This window comes from Nipponia nippon, unplaced genomic scaffold (assembly GCF_047370975.1).
Source record: "Nipponia nippon isolate SJK-2023a ecotype South Korea unplaced genomic scaffold, ASM4737097v1 scaffold_3, whole genome shotgun sequence".
Classification (NCBI taxonomy): domain Eukaryota; kingdom Metazoa; phylum Chordata; class Aves; order Pelecaniformes; family Threskiornithidae; genus Nipponia; species Nipponia nippon.
The window spans coordinates 84,433,137-84,455,926 of NW_028262347.1; the positions used below are offsets into that span (position 1 = coordinate 84,433,137).

Genomic DNA, 22,790 nt, shown 5'->3' on the forward strand with positions numbered 1-22,790 from the left:
CAGCGTCTTCATGTGCAAGCAGTCAAGTCTGCATTTAGATGGTATTTCTAGAACAAAAGTGGCTGTGCCCCAAATTACCCATTAAACTGCCTCTGACAGTGTCCAATAGTTCGTCAGGACTAAACCACACAATGCAAGTTATTGCACAACACTACCCCCTAGAATCAATGCTCCTTCCTGGCTAATGCTGCGGTATCCCTGTTTCGGACTGTTACAATGAAAGCAGCCTCAGCCTGAGTGGCTGTAGATGTTGCTCCCATCTACACAGGCCTGACCCTGCTCTGACTCATGAGCTCTTGGCCTTTGCAGTGCCCCTATATCAGCATGTTCCACTTTCTCTGTGGGCAGAGTACAACATATGCCATCGACGTTTTGTAATTCAGTTTATTCTTCCCTTTCCTTACAGTACTAGAGTCCACAGACAGGCTTCCCCGTCTTCATTAGCACTTATTCCATACACAGATTTATCTCCCCTGCCATTCCAACCTGAATTGTCATGGTGCTGCGTTGGTGGTCTCTGGATGTTGCCTTCTCTTGTAAGCTGGGGAAATGGTTTTAAATATAGCTCCAGCTAGGTCTGTTTCTCATGAAGTTGGACTAGCCACAAAGAAAGCTGCCAGAGTCCCATTTTAGAAGCATGATCTAGAGTTTGTGGCTGATTTTCATAAACTATTCTGACTCGGAGCAGGACTTAGATGGCCTCCAGTCACTTCCCACACAATGGTTGTTCTTGCTCATTTCGCTGTCGCGGTTCCTGAGTACCGATCAGTGTTGCCAGTTTGAAGGCTGCTGTTTCAAGGCCACTGCTCTGATGCCTGGTCCCCAGTTTGAAGTGGTACCTCACTTTGCTGGGCATATGGAGCTGGAGCTCCCTGCAAGGGAAGCTGGCCACACCAAGGGCTTTCTGCTGCACCTGGAAAGCAAGAGTTGTTCCACCTTCCCATCTCTCCTTCTCCTCTTTGTTCTCTGCCTCTATTATTTTCCTCATCTCTTCTCTTTCTTCTCTGTTCATATGTTCATCTTGGAGCAAGAAACACAGTGAGGAGGACAGTGGGGCTGAAGTGGGGCAGCAGGAAGGGTGCTCGATGAGGTGGCACATGGCATTGCCAAGTGGGGCTGGGGGCAGGGGGCAGTGCTTGGCCCATGCCAGCTCTCCTTCTCTCTTGCCCTCCAGTTCTCACATGCGGTGGCTCCCTCAGCTGCCACGCTCAGGATTTTCTGAAGGGAAGGACATGCCAGTCAGGGAAGGGAGGGGAGAACGGCACCTCAGGTCAACTTATGCACTGTGGGAACAGCAACCGCGTGTATCGAGGTGGTGGCCCCTGGTTGCAGAAACAAGGTGAGGAGGAAGGGGAGTGCTGCGCGAAAGCACGGGGAGGCTGTTGGAAGCAGCTGCCATGTCACCTGGAATCTCCGTGTTGCCTGGATCTTGTCCACAAGAACCCGCAGCATGAGCAAAACCTGTTGTCATCAGGCCTCTCAGCTTGGAGGGATCCCTCAACAGCGTACTGCTGCCTGGGGTGTGGGCTTGTCCTTCACAGAGGGGAGCAGTGCTTTGCAACCCATCCAAAAAGAGCACCTCAATTACATAAAGAATAGCTGGGTTGAAACCAAAAGGGATTTTAGTTTAAAATAGAAAAAGGTGGGTTTTTTTCAGAAATATTTCAAAGGTGCATGATCCCATAACATTTACTCCTGGCACCACGTGGTCTGACATTGTTTGACAGTGTACACTTGTCCAGTTGTGAACAGGCCCTTGACTCGGGCACGGGAAATCTGAATTCCATTTCTGGATCTCCTTTTCACCTCCTGGTCTCTGATCTTCAGCCTGTTGCTTTGTTTCTCTCTGTTCCCTGCCATCCTTAGCCCTTGTAATGTAGCAAGCTGGAATAAACTCCCACAAAACAGAGAGCTGGATTTTAGTCCATTAAAAAAAAATATAAAAAAAGGTGTGTGAAACATCCTGAATGAATTTGATTGTCTATTTTTGCTATTAATGTAAATGATTTTTTCAAATAAAAATGTTTTCAGTAATATAAGTTATATCAGTTAAAATGCAAGCTGCATGTACTTGCTGCTACTACATCGAAGTATATAAAAAAACTGAATTGGTGAAAGTCATCAGCAGAGCAAAGCTTCATTTAACGAATAAACTCTCTTTCAGAATGCTGTTTTGGGCATTTTACTAAAATTGTAATTTCCAGACAAATACAGCTTGTCACAAATTAGACATTAGCAAAAAGATGTAATGAATAAACATAAGTAATTCAATGTGTCTAAATAATAAGTAATGTGACAACTCACCTGCTTAAATATAAGAATAAATGTACATGAAGCTGTGCATTTTTTTGAATAAATGTCCTTACTGAGATAGTATACCTTGCCAGTTAAGATCATAGGTAAAATTAGGTTGAAAGTTAGCAAGCAGAGCTAACTTCTAATCAGATTTCTTGGAGCCTTGTCCAGCTGAATTTTTAAAAAGTTGGCAAGGATGGAGAGAATCCACAACCTGTTCCAGTGCTGCACCACACTTAAGGTGGAGAATATTTTCCTGATGTCAGATCAGAAATTCCTTTGTTGCAGCTTTCATCTGTTGTCTCTATTCTTTTTGCTGTGCACCTCTGAGCAGACTCTGCCTCCATCTCCCCTACAATACTGCTGCAGACAACTGAAGAAAATAGCAAGAAGAAACATTTAATTCATACAAAACCTGAGTTTTATTGCAAAACAAGGAATTTTAATTATTACAATTCATTCTCTTCCTTTGGGGAAACTGTGTTAAAAATGCAAAACATGATGAAAATCAGTGGTTCAATAAAAGGATTTACACCCTGTGTCCTTGAAGCAAGACACTTTTTCTGTGCTCATACCGCATCTACTTGAGCACTATCTTCTCAGCCAGAGGCCACTTTCGATTTCTCTGCCTTGGGTTTGGTAGCCTTGAGTTTCACTGTTTTGCCCTTAGCTGAATCTTTGCCTTTTTTGGTCTGTCAGCTTTCATATTGTCTAAGCTCTTGATTGCTTTCTTGGCCATGGTGGCTGCCAGTTTCTTGGATTTCCTTGGGATTTCCTTCACAGCCACAGCTAATCTGGGCTTCTTGGCCATGCCAGTCAAGGGTCAGGTGGTTCTTGTCCCTTACTGCCACCTTGGCACCTTCCTCTTGGCTTGTTGTTGAGTTTAAAGGAGCTAGAAGTACCAAGTCCTCTTTTTCTGCCCTTGTCCAGGCTCCTGAGCCCCAGCCTGGTGCAGCTGTTGTCCTTCTGTACTGTGACTTCAGTTCCCTTTCAGAGTGGTGAGAGAAAGTTCTTCTGTGCTTCTTGGAGACTGTCATCGCCCTCATAATCAGCCCCCTGGAGACTGGGGGCTTGCAGGATTTGGATCCTCCTGCCACCTTCTCTGGCTTCTTAGCCAATGCTTTAGAGGCTGGAGCAGCAGTGTGGCACGTGCGGCAGCAGCAGTTGCTTCAAACATGATAGCCAGCAGAGCCTACCAACGTGACATCTTGACCAAGGTTTTCGTTTCACACTGATGCACATGTCAGCATGCCACCTCTCGTATTGGGTGCCTTGTACCTACAAAGACTTTCCATCCATTTCCCTGCATTTCCATGCCTTTCCAGGCATTCCTGTGGGGCTTACTGCTCTGACTGTTCCTGTGTAGCACCAAAGTCAGACGGTATTGGAAAACACACCCACTAGAAAATGTTTACACCTCACTATGTCTCTTGTCTGGTACCCCAATAGCACAGATCAGCTGGAGCAAGCTGTGTTGGCCATTATTATGGATTAACAAATAAAACCTGTTTTCTTCCAAGCCTAGACTTAGCCTCCAGCCTGGTCCTTGCTGTGGAAGAAGGATTCTAAAGAGTTTCTTTTCTGCCTGGTGTGGTATGAATGTAGTCCTTCCTGAGACTCTCCACACTGTGATCACAAGTAATGTTCTCATCAGCTCTGCTTGAACCATCATTACACCATTTCTCTTGGTTCCATTGTCCACTAGCTGGTAGTTTCCCTTTGGTTTAGTTTAGGAAAGGCATCTGAACTCTTCATAGTCTCTGCAAGCCCGTTTGCCATTTCTGTTCCCTGAGAGTTCCCAGGGGCACTACTTCAGGGTAGATTTTTGCCTCTCCAATCTGTGAGCTTTCTTGGTCTTGCCACCAGTTTTCCAAATTGGGATGGCACCAAGCTAGCCACCTTAAAGTAAACGTGCCTGTGCCCTACCCTACCTGTACCTGCACAGAAATGATAGAAGTGGTGAGTGGACATGGCGCCCCCTCGTTGAGTACAGACTGGGCAAAGAGAAATTAACTGGTTGTGTATGTGAATGCAAGAGCTGTATATTTTAGTGAGATATGGTTGTTTTGGGGCCACATCTGAGCGGGAAGAAGCAATGCTACAAGCATTGTCTAAAACCAATGGGCACCAGTGAATTAAAATTTCTGATAACAATAATTCATAATCAGTAGTTTCCCAGGGTCTTTGTTTCCCCTTCAGATTCTTCCTCTTCTTTCTCTCCTCTGCTTTCTAGCAGCTTCTAACAGCCTTTTCATCCAAGCAGAACCCATGCTTTTGGCTGAAACATGAAAGGGTATTTTTAAACTCTATGAAATTAGCTGGGAAGTTCTCAGACTCTTGGATATCCTCCCTTGCCTGGGCAGCTAGCTCAAGTGTGTCACAACTCTGACCTCACTGCTTACAGCAGAAACCTGGGAGCCTCCCGTGTCATCATGGCTAAAGAAATAGCTGATGCTAACAGTCAGCACAGCCAGGCATGGCAGTGCACTAGCAAGGAAGGAAGACAGCAGAGATATCACAACAAAGGAGGAGATCCTCATCATGTGATGAGTGTCACTTTTCACGCCTTCTCCCACTTTTCATTGATCTCAGGATGGGTCTCCCATTCCATCCCATTGCCAAGAGCATTGGGCCCCCTGGAAGACGATCAGGGTGTCGTAGGCAGACCCTAATTCTACTGTCTGATACTTCGGCATTAGAGGCTAATGGTGGCATCCCACAAACCTTCTGGATGTGGCCAGTGGCGGGAGCATAAGAGCAGCCCTGAACTCTGGGGGGAGGAAAACAAGAAGTAGCAAGGCTATCTTGAATCTTCTGAAAATGCTTGCTATGTTGATAAGAAAACTTTGTAAGATGCAAGAACACTGCTCATGAGGACCTCCAGACAAGGAAAGCTTGTACAACTGCAGGGAGCTCAGCACATGACTGCAAGCCAAGGAACACGCAACATACTGCTCTTTAGTGAGTTCCCAAGCACTTCTGACCCAGCCTCTCCAGCAAAGGACTCCTCCAAAGGCAACAGGGAAATTAAAATCCGGATTTACCACCCGGGCCCCAGGTGCAAGCTCTTTTTGCACTGAGTAGCATGAGCTGCAGAAACTGCACAAACAGGAGCTAAGAACAGGCAACTTTGGTCTGTGAAACCATAACCACAGCTAGAAGGTGAGTCTCATTGTGAAAAACTGCGGTGCAAAACTGAGTTTCTCCCCGTGACTAGCAGATGATTGCAGAGATATGGAGCCAATGACTTCCATTAAGGAGGGGGAAGATGTGATTGGGAGCAGGGTCTGGGGTGCCCAGAGCAGGGGGCTGAGCTGTAGGAGAAAGGAATAACACTGGAACGCAGCCTGCAGCTCCCTGTGCAAAAAGGATGTCCTCCGGGTCTGTGCAGCACAGAGTCAGAAGCCAAGTCAGATGGGCAGGCTGCACTGGAGGCTGGAGCTGCATGCACTGCTATGGGAAGCAGCGAGGTGCAAGCAGCTCTGGTGGGTACTTCCCCACCCCCAGCTCTCAGCATGGGGAAGGCGCATTCTGCTTTGATTGCAGACTCTGTGTTTTTCTTAGTGTGAATGAGATAAGCTGCCAACCATGTCACACCCTCAAGCTAGAGAAGACGTTTGAAGACATTCAGTGCAAGTACTTGGACTTTGGTCACATTTCTTACCTGCATTCATGGTGGGGAAGCCATTCACTAGGTCTCAAACTCCTCAACCCAACCCAGCCCCTTTCCTTCCTTCCTGCTGGTGATCCCAGCAGGTGTCAGTCACTGGTAGCAAGGGACGGAACTGCTGCTGCCTAGAGACATGGAGGGTGGAATTAATACAGGTGGGGAGAGAAAACACTGTGGGGTCGCAGAGGCAGGATTAAGGGTCATTAGTTCCTATAAGGAGCCCCAGGCTGGGCTAGCAGAGAGCTGCAGGGCAGGAATGAGAGGTACTCACAGGACTGTGGTTGAAAAATGTGTACTCAATTCAATAGTTTCACCCTAATTTGCCTCATCCCCCAGCACCAAAACAAGCTCAACAGCAGAACAAAAATAAACCACGAGTCAAGTCTCCAGGTAAAGGTTTTGCAGTGCAAGCCTGGAAAGCCAAATTGCTAGTAAAACGCGTAACGTATAATCTTAGTGCACACCCAGCAACCAGATGCCCTCAATTCTTCATTGGTGGCATCACCTACAATCCTGTAGCATGCAGCAGTGCACAGCACGGGGGCCCAGGTTTCACAAACCCACCCTCCCAGTGGCACTCGCACACATCCTGGACTCTCGCCTTCTCTCCTTCCCAGTTCCCTCTCACGACCTGGGATCCCTGCTCTCATCTGGCATAGGTGCAGCCTCAGTGACACTCACCCCACAGTGCTTTAGAGCACACACACACACACACACCCTCCTGTTGTGTCCACCCCAGGCAGACCTCATACAGGTCCTCACAGCTTTCATGTATCTCCGTGGTGCTGCACAGTCCGCACCACGAAAGGCAGTGCTTTGTCATGCAACTGCTGAAACCTTCTCCCCAGGCATGGCATCCGCAGCTGCGTCACAAGATGAGTTGGCAGCTCTAGGGACAAGGCCGTTTGCCCCATGTCCTAGACAGCAAACTGCCTCTATATTTAGTGCAGATTTTTTTTACACCCAGGACTGGAGTAATGGGAGTGGTCTGCCTGGCAGAGGTGCCTGAGCAAGTGCGTTACCTATGCGTTCAAAATAGGGTGATGAATCTTTGTGGCATCAACACAGAATATAATGTAATGTGCGTATAATAAATAAGCACTTTAATGTATGCTTATGCTTAATATATGCTTACATTAAATAAGCACATTGCATTATATGTGCTTATAATAAATAAGCACATCGGCTTATTCATTTGCCTGTGTCTAACTGCAAGGAGCTCTACCGTTCCCCTGCTCAAGGTCTCTGTGCAAGTCAGTGTCTGTGGTGCATCAGCACTTGTTGAGCAGAGAAAGTTTTTCTGCTTGAGGTTTTCGCTTGAGGCGAGGGGAAGCAGGTGTCTGCATTTCTTGTGTTCGCCTAAGAACCAACCAACTGGTGATGTCGGCGCTTGTTTCAAAATGCGATTTCTGAGCAAAGGGTGAATGGAAAAAATAAATATGTATTTATATCGGTACACACCAACACACGACTTCCTGTTGACTAAACAAGCAACCTCTCCTCTGCTTTGGGGCTAGGTAATTACTTTTAATTATTCACCGCATTTTTGCTCTCTGATTTCTTAGTAGTTTGCTTTCTGAATCTTTAGTAACAGTAATGGTGATATTCCTCCTCCCTCCTTACACCTGACCACTGCTCTTCAGCCTGCTGTTATTTCTCTGTTGTTCTCACTTCAAGACAGGGAATAGAGCCCCACACACAAGAAACCTGAAGGGATGCTAGGACATCCTTCTGTGATCCTGGTAAGCTGGAGCAGTGTCTCTTGCTAGATAACACTCCAAACATACCAGCAGAGGGACCCTCTCTCGCCTTCCCCACCAGCCTTTAGCTGACCCACGCTTTGATCAGAAACAGAGATGGAGTCATCTTCAGTAGAATTGTTTTTGTCTCCCAGCCCCAGTCCTCTCTCCAAATAAGTTTACATTGAGCAGAAAGGAAGGAAAACCGGAGTGGTCAGCATGTCTCCTTGTGTATTGGCTCCCAACCAAAAGGGTCCCACCATATGCTGAAGATCTGGCAATTTACAGCCAGGAAAGAAGCTGGACTAGCAGCTAGATCAGGGATCAGCAACCTTTCCGTGGTTTTCCAAACTATTTTTTTTTTTTTTAACTAGAGCAGAGATAACATCTGCTAATGAGCAAGATCTTGGCAAGAAACTGCAGCTCCTGCTTTAGGCAGAACTGCATAGGAGCTGAGGGTCCCTCTCGAAATGCCGCCCTAGACTTGCTATGAGACACTAAAAACTCATCCACACCAACATGTTTCTGCTTTGGGGATTAAAGCTAGAGGCAGAGAATTGCTGCCACTGACTTTGTGCACTCGCACCTCCAGTCTGAGGGAAGTTACCAGTCCAAACGAAGGGCATTAGAAAGCTTACATCAGTATTTAGACTTGAGAGCCCTGCGAAAGAGTGACATAAATATAGTTCATCTGTTCATTCATTCGTTCTTTCTTTTTTACCTCTGTGGAGAGCAAAGAGGCTGTCAACATTTAAGGCAAAGAGCTAATGTTTTAAACATGGAAGAACGAATTCCACTTACAGGCAGGACAAGAGAAAGGATTTAGTTAAATGTTTTGTGAGACCTGACATCCTAAATCTTTGAGAAAATCATTATGCACAAATTTAATTTATGGGGAAGACCAGGCTGGCCATGAAGATATTTCTTGTCTCCTTTCAGAGCAGAAGATATTATGTAAAATTTTCTGCAAGCTTTTGGCTATGGAAATTAGAAGCCAGAATAAGAATAAAGCTGAAGCTACCTTAATTTATCTGATAAAACACAAACAGTTGTGTTGTCTAAGAAACAGATTTGCCAGGGTGCGTTGCCTTTTTTTTTTTCTTTTCTTTTCTTAATGTCCTGTGTGACAAACATCCTCCTCACATTATTAAAAGAAAAAAACTAGTATGAAGGGGGGACAAAATGACTCTTGGTCTGACCTAGGAGATTTGTCACAAGGTGCTGCTAGGGCAAAGGCTGAAAGGGGACAGCTCTTTCATTAGCAGGAGCGTCCTCTTTGACTCTGGTAAGTAGGACAGGGATTTACAAGAATTGCAGGCTCTTCTAGCTTTGGTCAAACACTAGGAGCCAGATCCTCAAAGAGGATAACTGCCACAGCTCTTGAGACCAATGCAGCTGACAAAATGTGGATTCATTGAGTCCTACCCAGACACTTCCCCAGGGAGTAGGACAGCCCAGCTGTGTACCTTCCAAGAGCGCTTCTTTTCCTGAAGTATGCCATGCCAGCCGCTCTCAAAGACAAGTACGGCCAAAGGGCTGGGCTAGAGAGTCATCTGCTCTGTTCTGGCAACTCATCTCTCCTTTTCATGTTTTTGCATATACTGGTTTCACACAGTCCTAGCATGCTGAAAGCCAGTAAAATTAATAGGAAAGTAAATGAAGCAGAGAAAAAATGAAGAACTACCCTAGCATGAGGTAAACAAAAGCCGTGTTTCTCAGCCGTAGCGCTAACCGTGACCCGCTTGAGGCTGAAACAGAGCAGAATACCCCCCGGCTGCCTCCTCAGCACCCTGCCCAGCCGAAGCCACTGCCCCATCCCTTGGCTGTCCTTCAGCCCTGCAGAGGGGATGGGTGCCCAGGCAGGTGCTGCAGGGCCATGGTGGAGCAGAACGCGGGTGGCAGAGAGTGGTGTTGGTGGAGCAAAACGTGTGCATCCTGAGCATGAGCCCGGGCGTGACGGCATACAACCACACGCCTGCTGGGCACAGCCGTCAGACAGAGGGTCCTGGCAGCCACCCTGCTGCTGGCAGATCGCAGCACCAGTGCCACCTGGAACAGCAGGATCAGGCCCTGAGTCATTCCCCACTGGTCCCTTGCATACGGCTTTGCAATGCAGGTTCGCCACCGATCCTGGCATGTTGACACAGCTTGGGCACCCGTGGCCATGTTCAGGTGCCGAAGTGGGGCCAGGCGCTCCCTGTCAGACCCTGGGCTCTCCCCAGAGCTGGGTCCTTCTCACTCTCCTCTTTGGCTTCAGTGTTGCCCCATGCTGCCAAGCAGCTGCTGGGCCTTTCAGGGGGACACGGAGGAGGGGGTGAAGCCTGCCAACAATTTGGCATTCCCTGAGCAACTTCCAGCTGGGCAGCTGCGAGGCGCTGCACAGAGCTCCCTCCACGGTGGGGCAGGGGAGGGTCACCATCTTCACTGCACAGCTGCATGACCTGAGGCCCGGAGGGATAGTGTGGTTTTGCCCACATTCACGTTAGTGGTACACAAGCTCCCAGGCCCCCCTCTAACCACTAGACAATGCTTCCTGCCTCGTTATGTTATTGATATTAATTCAGAATAATTCTGCAGGCAGGGAGGGCCCAATGGGGAGTGCAGCAGGGGGAGGTGACCAATGGGTGCCAAGCATCTTTCAGAACTGATGCCCCTTTGCATCTCAACCCTTTGCTCTTCAGCTCCTGCAGCTCCAGAGACCTTTCTAACTCCTCCCTCAACCACACCCCGATGAAACCCAGCAGGAGGTAGATAGGGGTGAATGGGGAGGGGACACACGGGGCAGTCCACATTTCTGTGCATCAAGTCAGAGGGCTGCACAGACAGAGCCTGTGAGACAACCTCCCTGCAATTCCATCACCTGAGAGACCCTGGCAGTCATGGACAGGTAAAATGAGTGCCTCCAGTTTCTTGTTCATGTAAGAAGAGGGTATTTCTCTTTTAGAATTAACCTGCTCTCCATTGGGTGCTCACCATCCCTTTCCCTTTCACCGTCTGACTCAGTGATCTAACTCCCCACCCTGTCTTGCTCTTGCACCTTGCGTCTCTGTGTCTCTGTCATTCTTTCTCTTTGACTGTCTGCAACCCTGTACTCTTTTCCCTTTCTGTCATTTCTCTTTCTCATGGCTATGCTCTGTTCCTTTCCATTCTTTTTCTTTTCTAGAAACAAAAAGAGATAACAGAAAGATGAATATTCAGATGCTATCCGCCACTTCAGCACCTCAATGCCTGCCCACTCTTCTTTCCTTATCCACCTATTCTTTCTCTTGCACCAGATTTCTGTCTTCCTCTGTTTCTGCTGCTCACACCCTTGTGCTTGTAAGCACAGACTGTTCCAGCATTGGATTCCTCTACTTGCACTGCAATTACTCTGTGAGCTAATTATCACTAATCACTCTCCACAATTGCATATCATTCACACACTCAGGGACCTTAACTCTGATTTGAGGATTGGCTTCATGAATCTTTATTTGAGGAGAAGGTCTCTGTTCAGTCTGTTTCTTCAGTGCTGGGGTATAATCACAGCTCCTGTGTCCTTGCTGCTTTCCCTTGAGCTATGCTATAGCTATAGGAGTTGCACATGTATCCAGCAGTTTGTACCTAACTGCACATCTGCTCGGTTGCTCCCTGCAACATCTGTTCATTCATTATTCTTCTTCTTGTGCCAGCCACGTTCTGAAAGACTCCCTAGCAAAGAAACCCTGGGATGGTTAACTCCAGAGAGAAGGGAAAACAGGAACTGATGTTAAAGAACATTTCTAGTTGAACAAATGGCTTCTATGATTCAAAATTGTCTTCACTTTGTTCTGACACTGAAAAATAACCCAAGTGATCATAATTTTATTTTTCTGGGGTTTGGGGTTATTTCTTGTTCTTCACCCTTATTTGCATCCACACGCTGCTCTGCAGGGGCAAAATCATTGAATAGAGAAAAACTGGAAGAAGTGAGAAAAGGGACAGTTAGAAGAAGAATCAGAAACATTTTGAAAGCAAATATTTTTGCCCAAAACTTCACAAAAAAGGTAAAAGGGAAAGCCTGCTTTCCCTAAAGGTTTTGATGTGCTGAAAAGCATTTTTCCATGTGGGCTTTGATGAAACATCAACATAATTGTCATTGTTTTTCACCCGGCTTATAAGGTTCTTCAGCAAGTGATTGCATTTTTCACAATTCCTCTGCTCTGTTTTCTGCTGTTGTGGCACACCCCAGGTAAGAGCTTTGCAAACCTCTGACCTATCATACCTGCTCATTTCCTGCGCAATTGTCTGGGCTAGCCCCTCTGGACAACCTGCGGATCTGTCACACATAGAAAGGGTGTCCCCTCTCCAGCACCTCTGTTACAGGGGAGAGTCTTCCCCATATCCCTGCAATAACACACATCTAAGAGGGAGAAGCCTACTGGTTGACAGTTTTGTGAGGAGACCAACATATGTGTGTATTAGGGAATATACACACGTGTTCGTACGTGTTTGTACAAACACAGGAAAATAGGGTGAATCTAAGGTGGTAGAAGTGGGGCAGCTCTAACTGTGAGAAATAAATCAAAACTGATGATGAAGAACATACAGTGGGTATGGGAAACGTGCACCCAACATGAACTGCCAGAGAAAGGGGTGATGAAATGCAGTGGGATCAGTTTGTGCTCTACTCCTGACACAGCCTGCAAGCCCAGCAGAGCAGGACTGCAGCAGAGCTTACAGGACAGACCTCCAAGAACTGCCTGAGGCTGTTGTTGGGCTGAATAAAATGCTTAGTAGGGATGCTTTGCCCTCTGAGTGCATACAGGACTCTGCAGAGCCTTGTCTTCGCTATGGACTTTCTCCTAGCAGGAGACATGCCACAACTCCCATGTGGTCTACTTCTCCAGGAGCATGTCAGTATAAAGACTGGCATAACTGAGTATGTGTGTGCTTGCTCTTTCTGTGTGAGCAGGACAGGTATTTTTGCACTGCAGGCTGAGGGTGACACGGCAGGAAAGAGGATGGGTGCGGGTGGTTTGCCTATCTGTGGGACAATCAGGGTAGCGAGGGTGCTTGAGGGAAGAACGTGCCTCTCTGGCGATGCGGTGTGAGGTGCAATAGGGAGTGCTACAGGAGAGCAAAGCACGTGCACTAGGCAGGTAACAAAAGGCAAGAGGATGTGCGTGACTGTATGAATGAGTACCTGCGGTGCAGTGGCCGTGTGTGAGGGTGCACAATGGACTGAAGCTCCTGCAGGAGCAGAGAGGATGCCACTGTTAGCTGGAGATTAAGTGCTCTGCAGTGCTCAGGCTTCATGATGACACTGACAAACAGATGAAGGGTGTTTGTATAAGAAACGTTTCTTTGCTTAGACTCTCAGATTTAAATCGGATTTGAATTCCTCACAAACCCAAATTCCCCTTTCCTACACCTCGCTGGAGATCCCCCCACCGAAAACCCAGCTCAGTATCACTTAAACTGACCCCATCTCCTTGCTGAACATCAGCCTATCAGAGGGAAAAGATGACAAAGGACGTGATTATTTTTAACCCATTCACTTCTGTTTTGCATTGCTGTGGGGGAGGTGAGTATCTCACCTCAATGAACACAGCTGTTGTCAGCTGCCTATGTACCTCCACTTGGCAGTGAGGCTGTTAGATTCAGCTCATGACTACCTTACCCACCCTGTGCTCCTGCTGCCTTTCCCCAGCATGATCCCTGGGCATGGGAGCCGGACCCCACCAATCTCGATGTTTGTCTAATGTGAGAATGGTACTTGTGTCTGGAGAAGTGTCAGCATGCCTACCCCATTCTGTATTCTGGCAGCTAGTGTATGGCCCCTTATCCGAGCCCCTGTTGCACACTTTCAACCATGCCCTTCTTTTGGGCAAAGCTGGGAAGAAACTGTCCAGTCTTCTCTAAAGAGGCTCTAATTTGATCCGTCCCTTGCCCCAGTGGCTTTTCAGAGTTTCATACAGCAAAAATAATATTCCTTGATGACTGAACTCCAGACCTTCTCATCTTCCCAGGTCTTCCTAGACACCTTCATCCTTCTCCCTCATTGGTGTCCATCTTTTGGATATTTGCAGATATTTTCACACTCTACCCAGCCATAGTTGCTGTTTGACTCATCACTACTAATTCACTTACTGTTTCCACTCACAAGGTCACCTGCTTCATCCCCAGAGTCACGTCTGCACCCTTTCCCTAACACATTGCAGGCAAATTACTGATGCTTTTCTCGTACTGAGAGGCCTGGACATGAGGAGGATATTTTTGGTGCTGAGGCCTCAACAAAGACATGGCCAACTGCTGGCTCCAGGGTGGGACTAATGTAAATTCTCTCTTGTCTTCTCCTGCAGCCTCCTGATGAAGAGGAAACTCTTCCTCTACAACTTCAAGAACCTGCGCTGGGCCAAGGGCCGGCGTGAAACCTACCTCTGCTATGTTGTAAAGCGCCGTGACAGTGCTACATCGTGCTCCCTAGACTTTGGATACCTGCGCAATAAGGTACGGAGAACACCTTGGCATCGTGTTCTTATATCCATGCTGAGGTGCATGCAGCTCCAGTTTGCCTGGGGCAGGAGGGAAAGGAGGGCTGCGACAGCAACACAGGCTCTGGCGCACATGTTCATGAGCATGGACACTGCACTGGTACATACTATTTGGGGGATGCAGGCTGCAGGTGAACCTGTACTTTATGCTACCCACAAGTGTGTTACCAGCAAGACATCCATACTCCTTGCTGCTTTACCAGTCTACCTATTTTTCTGCTTAGGTCCCACCCATTCCTTTTGTATGTATGTTCCTACACATCAGTGCTTTTCTAGCCACTCTTCCACTTATGTACCACTGCGCCTTCTCCCTCTGTGCGCTGACCTTAGGACCTACCCCCCACCTTGTTGCTCCTCCCCTCACACCCCGTCCAGCTCACACCTCCCTCCTCACCCCTCTTACACCCTGCTCCACCTGCCTCGCCTCACGCCTTGCCCCTCTCCCTCTTTCACGAAGATGGGCTGTCACGTGGAGGTGCTCTTCCTGCGCTACATCTCAGCCTGGGACCTCGACCCAGGCCGCTGCTACCGTATCACCTGGTTCACTTCCTGGAGCCCCTGTTACGACTGTGCCCGACACGTGGCCGACTTTCTGCGCGCCTACCCCAACCTGACCCTCCGCATCTTCACGGCACGCCTCTACTTCTGCGAGGACCGCAAGGCAGAGCCTGAGGGGCTGAGACGCCTGCACAGGGCAGGGGCCCAGATTGCCATCATGACCTTCAAAGGTGAGATGTGCAGGCGAGAAAGCAATGATGGAAAGCTATGGGGAGTTAAGGAGACACAGGAGGGTGGGAGAAGCTAGGACAAGGACCCAGAGAAGATGATGGCAGGATGTGATGTGATCCTAGGAGAGGTCAGTGTCCTCTCTGGGGCAATCTTGAGCACTTTGTAACTCCCCTGTGCCACACAGATTACTTCTACTGCTGGAACACATTTGTGGAGAACAGGGAAAAGACATTCAAAGCCTGGGAAGGGCTGCATGAAAACTCCGTCCATCTGTCCAGGAAACTTCGACGGATCCTCCTGGTGAGGGCCAATTCTCCTTCTCCTTCCAGTGCCTCTTCCCTCAGCTTCTTCCTCGCTTCCTCACTACAGTTCTCCTCTGCTCTCGCCGCCAATCTCTGCCATCTGCCATTTCATTTAGTCCTGTGTCTTCACCTTCCACACTCTTCATGCCTCTCTCCCCCAACTTCCTTCATATCTCCTCTCCTCATTCTCTTCCCCTTCTACCACCTCTCATCCCATCTCCTGCCATTCCTTCCTCCTTCCCCATCTTCGTAGGCTCCTGCTCACTTGACAACTGACCTACCATTTGTATTTTGTCCTGCAGCCACTGTACGAAGTAGATGATTTACGAGATGCCTTTAAAACTCTGGGACTTTGAAGTGAAAGTCATCAGCAATCAGAAGACTTCACAAACACTTGTTCTTTGATTTCCAACTCTCTCTCTTACAACAGAACTTTCTCTTCTTCCCTCTTTACATCTCTCTTCCTTCCAGCCCTGTGTCTAGAGATAAGGCTATCCTTACTTTTTCATTTCCAAGGAGAATTAGGCTGATCTTCTGAAGACACGTTCCCCAGACTCACACCTCATCCATTGCTAGCTGGGAATAGCCAGGACTGCAGTGACATTGCCAGAGAGTGATTTGCCCTCCCTCAGTCTCTGCAGAGCTAATTCAGGTGGTCCACTAAATGGAGTTCTGGGTTTAGCCGTGCCCGGGTGGGAGCAGACAGCCTGCAAAGCTGTTTGTGCGACTGTGTTCTCACTGGCACTGCACTGATCTGCACATTTCATGAGGGCTTTGAGGAACACATCTCTTGGCTCTCAGAGCTGCACTACACTGAGCTGCTCTGTGTCCTCCCCTGTGAAACGGTGTATTTGTCCTTCTGGATGTGGGTAGGAAGTTGAAAACCATCACCATTTAAGTGGTATAGCCTATGTCCTAACAGCAAAATTAGCCAGTTATTGGAAAGCTCGACTGAGAGTATTGAAGTGAGTCCTGGACAGCCCAAGTAGCTTAGCTTGAAAACCTCACTTGAAGCCAGCAGGTCTTCCAAATGGACTCTGTACAGGCCCAGGCCCTGTAGTACCTCCTGCCTAGAAAGGAGGAAGCTTCAGTCACTGTAGGTCCAGGTTTTGTCCCATAGGAGAGGTTGAAACTAGACAATAAGAGCCTAAAATGAAAGCAGAAGACTTGCTGGCCAACATTTTCAAGTGCAAACTGCAATTCTGGGTGTCCAGCAAGACATTTCCCATGCAGAAATAGGAAGTCCACTCAACTCCTATTAACTATGTTGAGAGCCATGGCAGCTCAAGGTCAGTACTGATCAGCGTGTGGACCTCCCATCCAGTCAGGAAAGGAGCCACAAAGGCACTTCACCACTGCAGTGCTTTTCCAGCATACATCTACTGGAAAACACACTTCATTTCCACATTGTATTGCTCCTTAGGCTTAATTTCTCATTCATGTAGGTTGAGGTTGTGTCTTTTTAGATGGTGTATTGGCATTCACATCAGTCACCATCTGTTTCTTGACATACCTCAGGGAGGAGCACCAGAGCTCTCACTATTGGAGTACTTTTCATCCACTGAGCATTTCCTCCTAGATCAGTCCTGCAATATGCTCCCTCCCTAGCTAACTGTCCTCTGCTGGAGGCATCTTAACAGTCCCACAGTCTTCTATTTTTTCAGGCCTTTTACTGCCCATAATATGGCTAGATATGGCTAGTTGGTGACTGGACTGAGAGCTGACCAGAAAAAACACCCAGCATGAGCAAAGCTATACAGCCTGTAGATAGATATCTTTTGTAGGGGGCAAAATCAAAACATCCTCCTGCCTGGCAATCACTGTGTTTCCACTAAGGGACCCCATCAGCACCTGGTCTTGTGGACACAGTCTTTACCAAGCTGAAGGCATGGGTTCATAGTACACACCTACTCACCATCACCTTCCCACTACCTAAATTACAGATGGACTGTCCTCTGCAGTCTAACCTCTTGAGGCTTTGCCAAGGCTAAGTGTGTCCCACATTCTGGGAGTGCTCTGTCATTTCCTTCATGATGGCTGCGCGTTCTCTGCTCCATCCTGTTCCCCTTTCTGGGTAAGGCTGGAGGCTCCTGTGTCACTCCTCAAAACATCTCCGCTGGTGATAGACCAGCCGCAGGAGGACAGCAGAGAGCCGTTGCTCCCACAGTGCCTCCTCCTGCTAGGAGAGGTCACAACTGGGTGCATCACAAACTTCCTGCAACTTCAGGCTCCTGAGGCACTCTCAGCTCATGGAATTTTGACCAGGAATAGCAATGAGAGTTCTTTGCAAAGCATTAATTTGCAAACATGGTGTTGTATATTTGTTTGATATGGTGCATATTATTTATATAAATAAACGTCTTACAAATGAGCATCTGGTTTTGTCATATTTTGGTACCACGTGGGTGAGGGAAATAAAAGTTGACACAAAGGACTGATGTGTCATCTGTCCTTTCTGATTTCTGGAGAGACAACCTAGCAATCTTATTAAACTGTCTTTATCCTTTTCTCTTGTAATTTTGAAGTTGTTGACAGTGTTACCCAGTAGATCAAGGTGAATAAAATGTTCAGGCAATAGATACTTTGGAAATACTATCAAAAATCTGAGATGTAAATGCTAAAGTTGTTCACTATGTGTCCTTCATTGATTGCAAACCTACCGTCCCCCTTCATGACTTGTAATTGACCAAAGTGGACACAGAAGAAGTGCTGACTCAACATATGTCACAAAACAAGAAGAGAAGAAGAGATGGAAGAAGGATCTCTGTCTTCCAGCTTTTGGTATTGGCCTGTACAGCACCGTACAGGCCGGAATTGTTGGAGAGCTACTAGAAAAAGTAGCATTTTCTAAAAAAGCAGTTGAGACGCTGGCTTTTGCTTAAATGGTGTCAAACACTGAGTTGAAGATACTTGTTGAAACGTGACAATTGGTGACATTATACAATAGGAGAACAAAAGCAATGAGTAAATGCAAAGAAACATGTACTGGATTCAGAATACATCCTAGGTTGCTTCTTCTGAATCTAAAGCAGATTAAATTCAGTGAGGACAGTTCAGCTAATCCATGTGATTTAGCTATAGGAATTTAGCTCTCCTGCTATGGAGATCTTTTTTAACTGCACTTTTTCTGTTCTCAAATATCAATTCATCTTATTTGTTACAAACTATTCTTTGAATTGGCATTATTAATTAATTCAACCTCAAATGCATTAGGTGTCTCTGCCAAGAATAACTCCCTGGAGGATGACTGTTATGTAGTAACATATTATTTTTTCAACCTAAGATTTTTTACTTGCTTTGTAGACTGTGTATGTAGGGAACATTTCACTACTGCTTATATACTCAAGTACCACTTATGTTTACAGCCTACCCCTTATGGAGATGGGCCTATGGTGCTAGCTGAAAACCCCAGTCTCACTTGGTCCAACATCCCACGGCTTGCAGCGATGAACAAGGCACGGGCACATCTGAATAGCTGTATAGCTGCTGTCCCGAGCCGTGCTTTCCGCGAGTGTGCCCGCCTCCCTGTTCTTGTTACTCACACCCTAAGGACTACAGCCACAATTAATGACAGGATACAAAAGATTCCCAGCAAATTTGGCACAAACATGAGCTCTCACCAGGCCTGCCCCCGTGACTGGGTGTGTAATGTTTTGGATGCTTTTTGCATGCTCAAGCTTTATACACCGTTACTGTAAGCACACCCTCATGAGGCCCAGGGGGATGCTGAAAACCGTCCTGCCCACGGGCTGGGGGTAGCTCCTTCATCCTCACTGGACATCATCCTGTGTGTCTCTGCACGCAGCCACCTGTGTGACCTTTTGGCAATCAGACCCTCAGGACGCATCCAGTCTTATGATAACTGAGATGCGCTTTATCACCCCGGGGGCTGCGATACAGAGACCGCCTGCTCTGTGAAAGTTCCGACTCTGCAGCAGAGCAAGGTGCAGGATCGGTCGTTGAAAATGGAGCAAACAGGACAAATGGGATGGGGTGATTATTGGTACAGTGTGGAAAACCGAGCATGGCTGCCATCTCCTGGTGCCCGGGGGTGTTTGGCACCCTTTATGAGGGTGTTGGCTGGAGGGATGTTGTTCCTTGCTGCAAACAGCTCCCGGAGTCCAGCTCTCAACAACCCCCAGAACGTGCCCATTGAAGAGCAGGACACTGACATCATTCCCACAGCTGCAGACAGCAATACTCCAGGTCAGTACAGAGCGTCCTTGGATATCACATTGCAATAATAAGAAACAGATTACCACTAAACAATGCAAAGACACGCTCCAGGACCTTACAAATACAAGGGGGATTTTCAAAGCATGTCTCCCCCCTGCTTGCTCTCTCTCCCTCTCCTGCATGCTGGTACTTGGAAACCAGGACAGAAAGGGGCTTCAGGGTCATGGAGTCCAGTCCCCTGCTACTTGCGCCTTCAGGGGTTTTTAGCCTACATGCATTCGTGTCCAACATTGTCCTCTAGCTCGAGTAGTTTTTGCTTCCCCTGCCCCTGGTGCTGACCCTTTGCTGTTTCTATGAGAAGAAATTTCATTATTTAATCACATATGTATTAAATACTCACGGCAATAGAAATCAGATTTGGTTTGCAGAAGAAACGTGGAGGGGTTTGGCACAGAAGAGCCCATTTGTTCTGACAACACCAGCAGGGATAAGCAGAGCCTCTGAAGGGGAAGGAGAAAGTGGGTTGCTGCAAGAGCAGAAGTCAGGGCAGAAGGGTAGGTGCCAAAGTATGGCAAGTATTTTGAAGGCTGCCTTTGGCTTTTAAATCTCTCATACACTTGTGATTGGCAAGTTTCCCTTCAGGCTTCCAAACCCACATAAGACATAACTAAAACACCATTGTTGCTGCTGCTGTTGTCATCATTATTATTAAGCATACCAGTTGAAGGACTGATGCGACTTTCAAAGGTGTGGGGCTAATGTTGAGAGAGGTAATCTGCCCGTCTAGAAGGGGCCTGTCTCCTCACATGGGTGAGTACAGGTGGGACCCAAGTTCCAGGGCAGGGAGGATGTTGATGTCTCCATGCTATAATCTTGTTATTATTCACAGCTAAGAACTAGCCTACTCTACAAGCTAGAACAATGTTTTTACCAGTCCAGAGGGACAGAAGAAGATGAGAGTAGACCATCTCTCTTTTGTGGTTACCTCTATAGGCTAGCAGTGTGGTAGACGCACCTCTAGGCTCTTACATACTGGTAGATGAACAGCAGGGACACAGCAGATTGCAAGTTCACTCTGGCAGCTAAAACTGCTGTAAAAAAACTTCACTGGGCTGACTTTGAACTGGCAAGCTTCCAAATGGACCAGAGAAAGTTTGTCCTCCTGCCTTGAGCAGGAAATGGCTGAGCCTTTCATGAAGAACCATGCACTCTGGCTAATTCATAAAAATAAGTCCATGTACTTCAGTTAATCCAGGCACTTCTGTGGAGCTGAATGACTTGGTAATGCCCCGAGCTGACACTAGCGGTAGCAGAACAGTGACCCATGACAGGGATGGGGGTGCCAGAGATCTCTGCCTCAGTACGCCCCGGTGCTCAGCTGTAGCGAGAGACTATCCCCAGCCAGATGTGACTGGGGGAGGCGGGGGCACCAGCCAGTGACACTGTTCGCTTCAGAGTCCAGGTTCCACTAGGAGTGGAGCAGCTCACGCTGCCCTGTTCATCATTTCTGCTTTATCACGTGTCCTCTTGCTCCCTTAGTGATAGTCCCACACATTACAGGACCATCACCACTGCAAAGTTCTTGCCTAATGGACTAGGATTGCTGCTGAGCAAATGGGCACATCTCTGGTTCGCCCCTCTGACCCAGACTCACTTGTACTGGGGCAGGGCCATGGGACCCTGATCACACTGCAGCTGGAGTTGTTACAGCCTCCATGAAATGCTGTCTCTGCTTTCAGCTGTCTCCAAGATCCTGCTTAATTTCCTCTCCCAGAACAACAGTGCAGCTGCTTATGCTTCAGATAGGGCTACTGAATACTCAGAAACCACATTTGGCCCAGGAAGAGCTGAAGAGAGCTGGAGCCTGGGAGTGTGTCAAGTGAGAAGTATTACATCTCACTTTGTTCTTCCCTTCCCTAGTATTTCACTTTCAGGAACCTGTTGTTGCTGTGTTTCTCTTTTGGGACTTCTGGCAAGACTGATTAGCCCTTCTGAGATGGAGGAACAAACAAACAAGAAGCTGGACAGGAAACCAGATAATTACAGGAGACAACAAATGAAAACATTTGTTTTGGGAGTAAGAGTCAGAGAGTTAAAACTGTAGCTACAGGGAGCTGGAAAAGGGACATAAAACAGCACATCCCTGTGCAGGCACCCACTGCTCCCCGAGGAGCCAGTGGACACTTGCCAATATTCCTTTGAGATAGGATGAGGGAACAGGAGTAGGCCCAACAGCTTCCAGGATGTGTGTCCAAAAATCACCAGGTTGCATACCCATCTCATATTCTTGCTAGCACTGATCTACTGTTATTAATCCCCAAGGCATTCCTCACTGCCTGAAAAGAATCACACCTACTCCACTATCTGTCTGAGAGAAGCTTCACCGGATAATGCTGCAGAGACCCATGTTAAATGAAACTGAGGAACCTAGTGGGATCTCATTTTCTTCCTCCTTCATCGATCATTTTGTCCTCTGTCGTTCTGCTGTATATCCCTATTTCTCCCTTGCTTTTCTCCCTTGGCCACCACCCCACCCTCATTCAAGGTTCTCTGGCCTGGGGCTAAACAGATGAGTATTAGCTGAAGTTCAAAGCAAGAATAGGTTTCCTCTTGGTGTGCTGGGAATAACTCCTCTGTCCTGCAGTAAAGGCACTGCCCTCTACCCTGCCTGCAGGAAAACTATTTCATGGTAATACTTCACTGAGATGAGCCTTGGACTGTCAGGAACAAAATTGGAGGATTCACAGCAGGGTCTGTACTCACCCTCAGATGATACTGCATGAAAAAGCAATTAATTTGCAGCAGGTCACCATATTGCTGTTATAAGATTAAGGTCAACTTTGGGCTGGTATATATTATTCTTTACTGGACTACTTGTCCTTTCTCATGTAGAACAATGTGGTTGACACAGCCCTAGCTTCTGGACCATCTAATCCCCTTCACCTAGTGCTACTTACAGAAGGCTCCTGTTCTCTTTCTTGGGTCTTCTCAAATGAATTCTCTCCCATCAACCCACCTTTCCCTCTTAATTCAAATTCACATCCCATTTAATCTCCAGGCAATGTCATCATCCTGCTCCAAAGACCTGGGCCATCCAACCTGCCATCTTCCTCCAGAGAGTTACAGTTTTAGGTACACTGAGCTCTGACCTTTCCAAGGTCAAAGTCTGAATGCATAGTTATTCTAAGGATCAGAACCATAGCGACACCTGCCAGCATTTTTAGATTATTTCATGTGAACTAGCAATGTGTCAGTAATTTCCACACTGCTATGGGTAAAGCCTTCTCTGTGTGATGCTAAGCTCTGAGCAAGATTCTATGATGCTTAAGTATTTATGGCAAGAGACATGGATCAGTCTTCAGGTCTT

General features: G+C 47.4%; 1 protein-coding gene across 1 annotated transcript; it reads left to right on the plus strand.

Moving 5' to 3' along the window:
- Window positions 1-10,541: 10,541 nt before the first annotated feature.
- Window positions 10,542-15,603, plus strand: AICDA (activation induced cytidine deaminase). Its single transcript, XM_009467237.2, has 5 exons — window positions 10,542-10,591; window positions 14,025-14,172; window positions 14,674-14,944; window positions 15,130-15,245; window positions 15,550-15,603. The coding sequence occupies exons 1-5, from the start codon at window positions 10,584-10,586 to the stop codon at window positions 15,601-15,603; spliced, it is 597 nt and encodes a 198-aa protein (XP_009465512.1). The 5' UTR covers window positions 10,542-10,583.
- Window positions 15,604-22,790: the final 7,187 nt, after the last annotated feature.

Coding starts and splice junctions, on each gene's coding strand:
- AICDA (XM_009467237.2), top strand. Junction 14,173..14,673: donor TTGGATACCTGCGCAATAAG/GTACGGAGAACA, acceptor TCTTTCACGAAG/ATGGGCTGTCACGTGGAGGT. Junction 14,945..15,129: donor TGCCATCATGACCTTCAAAG/GTGAGATGTGCA, acceptor TGTGCCACACAG/ATTACTTCTACTGCTGGAAC.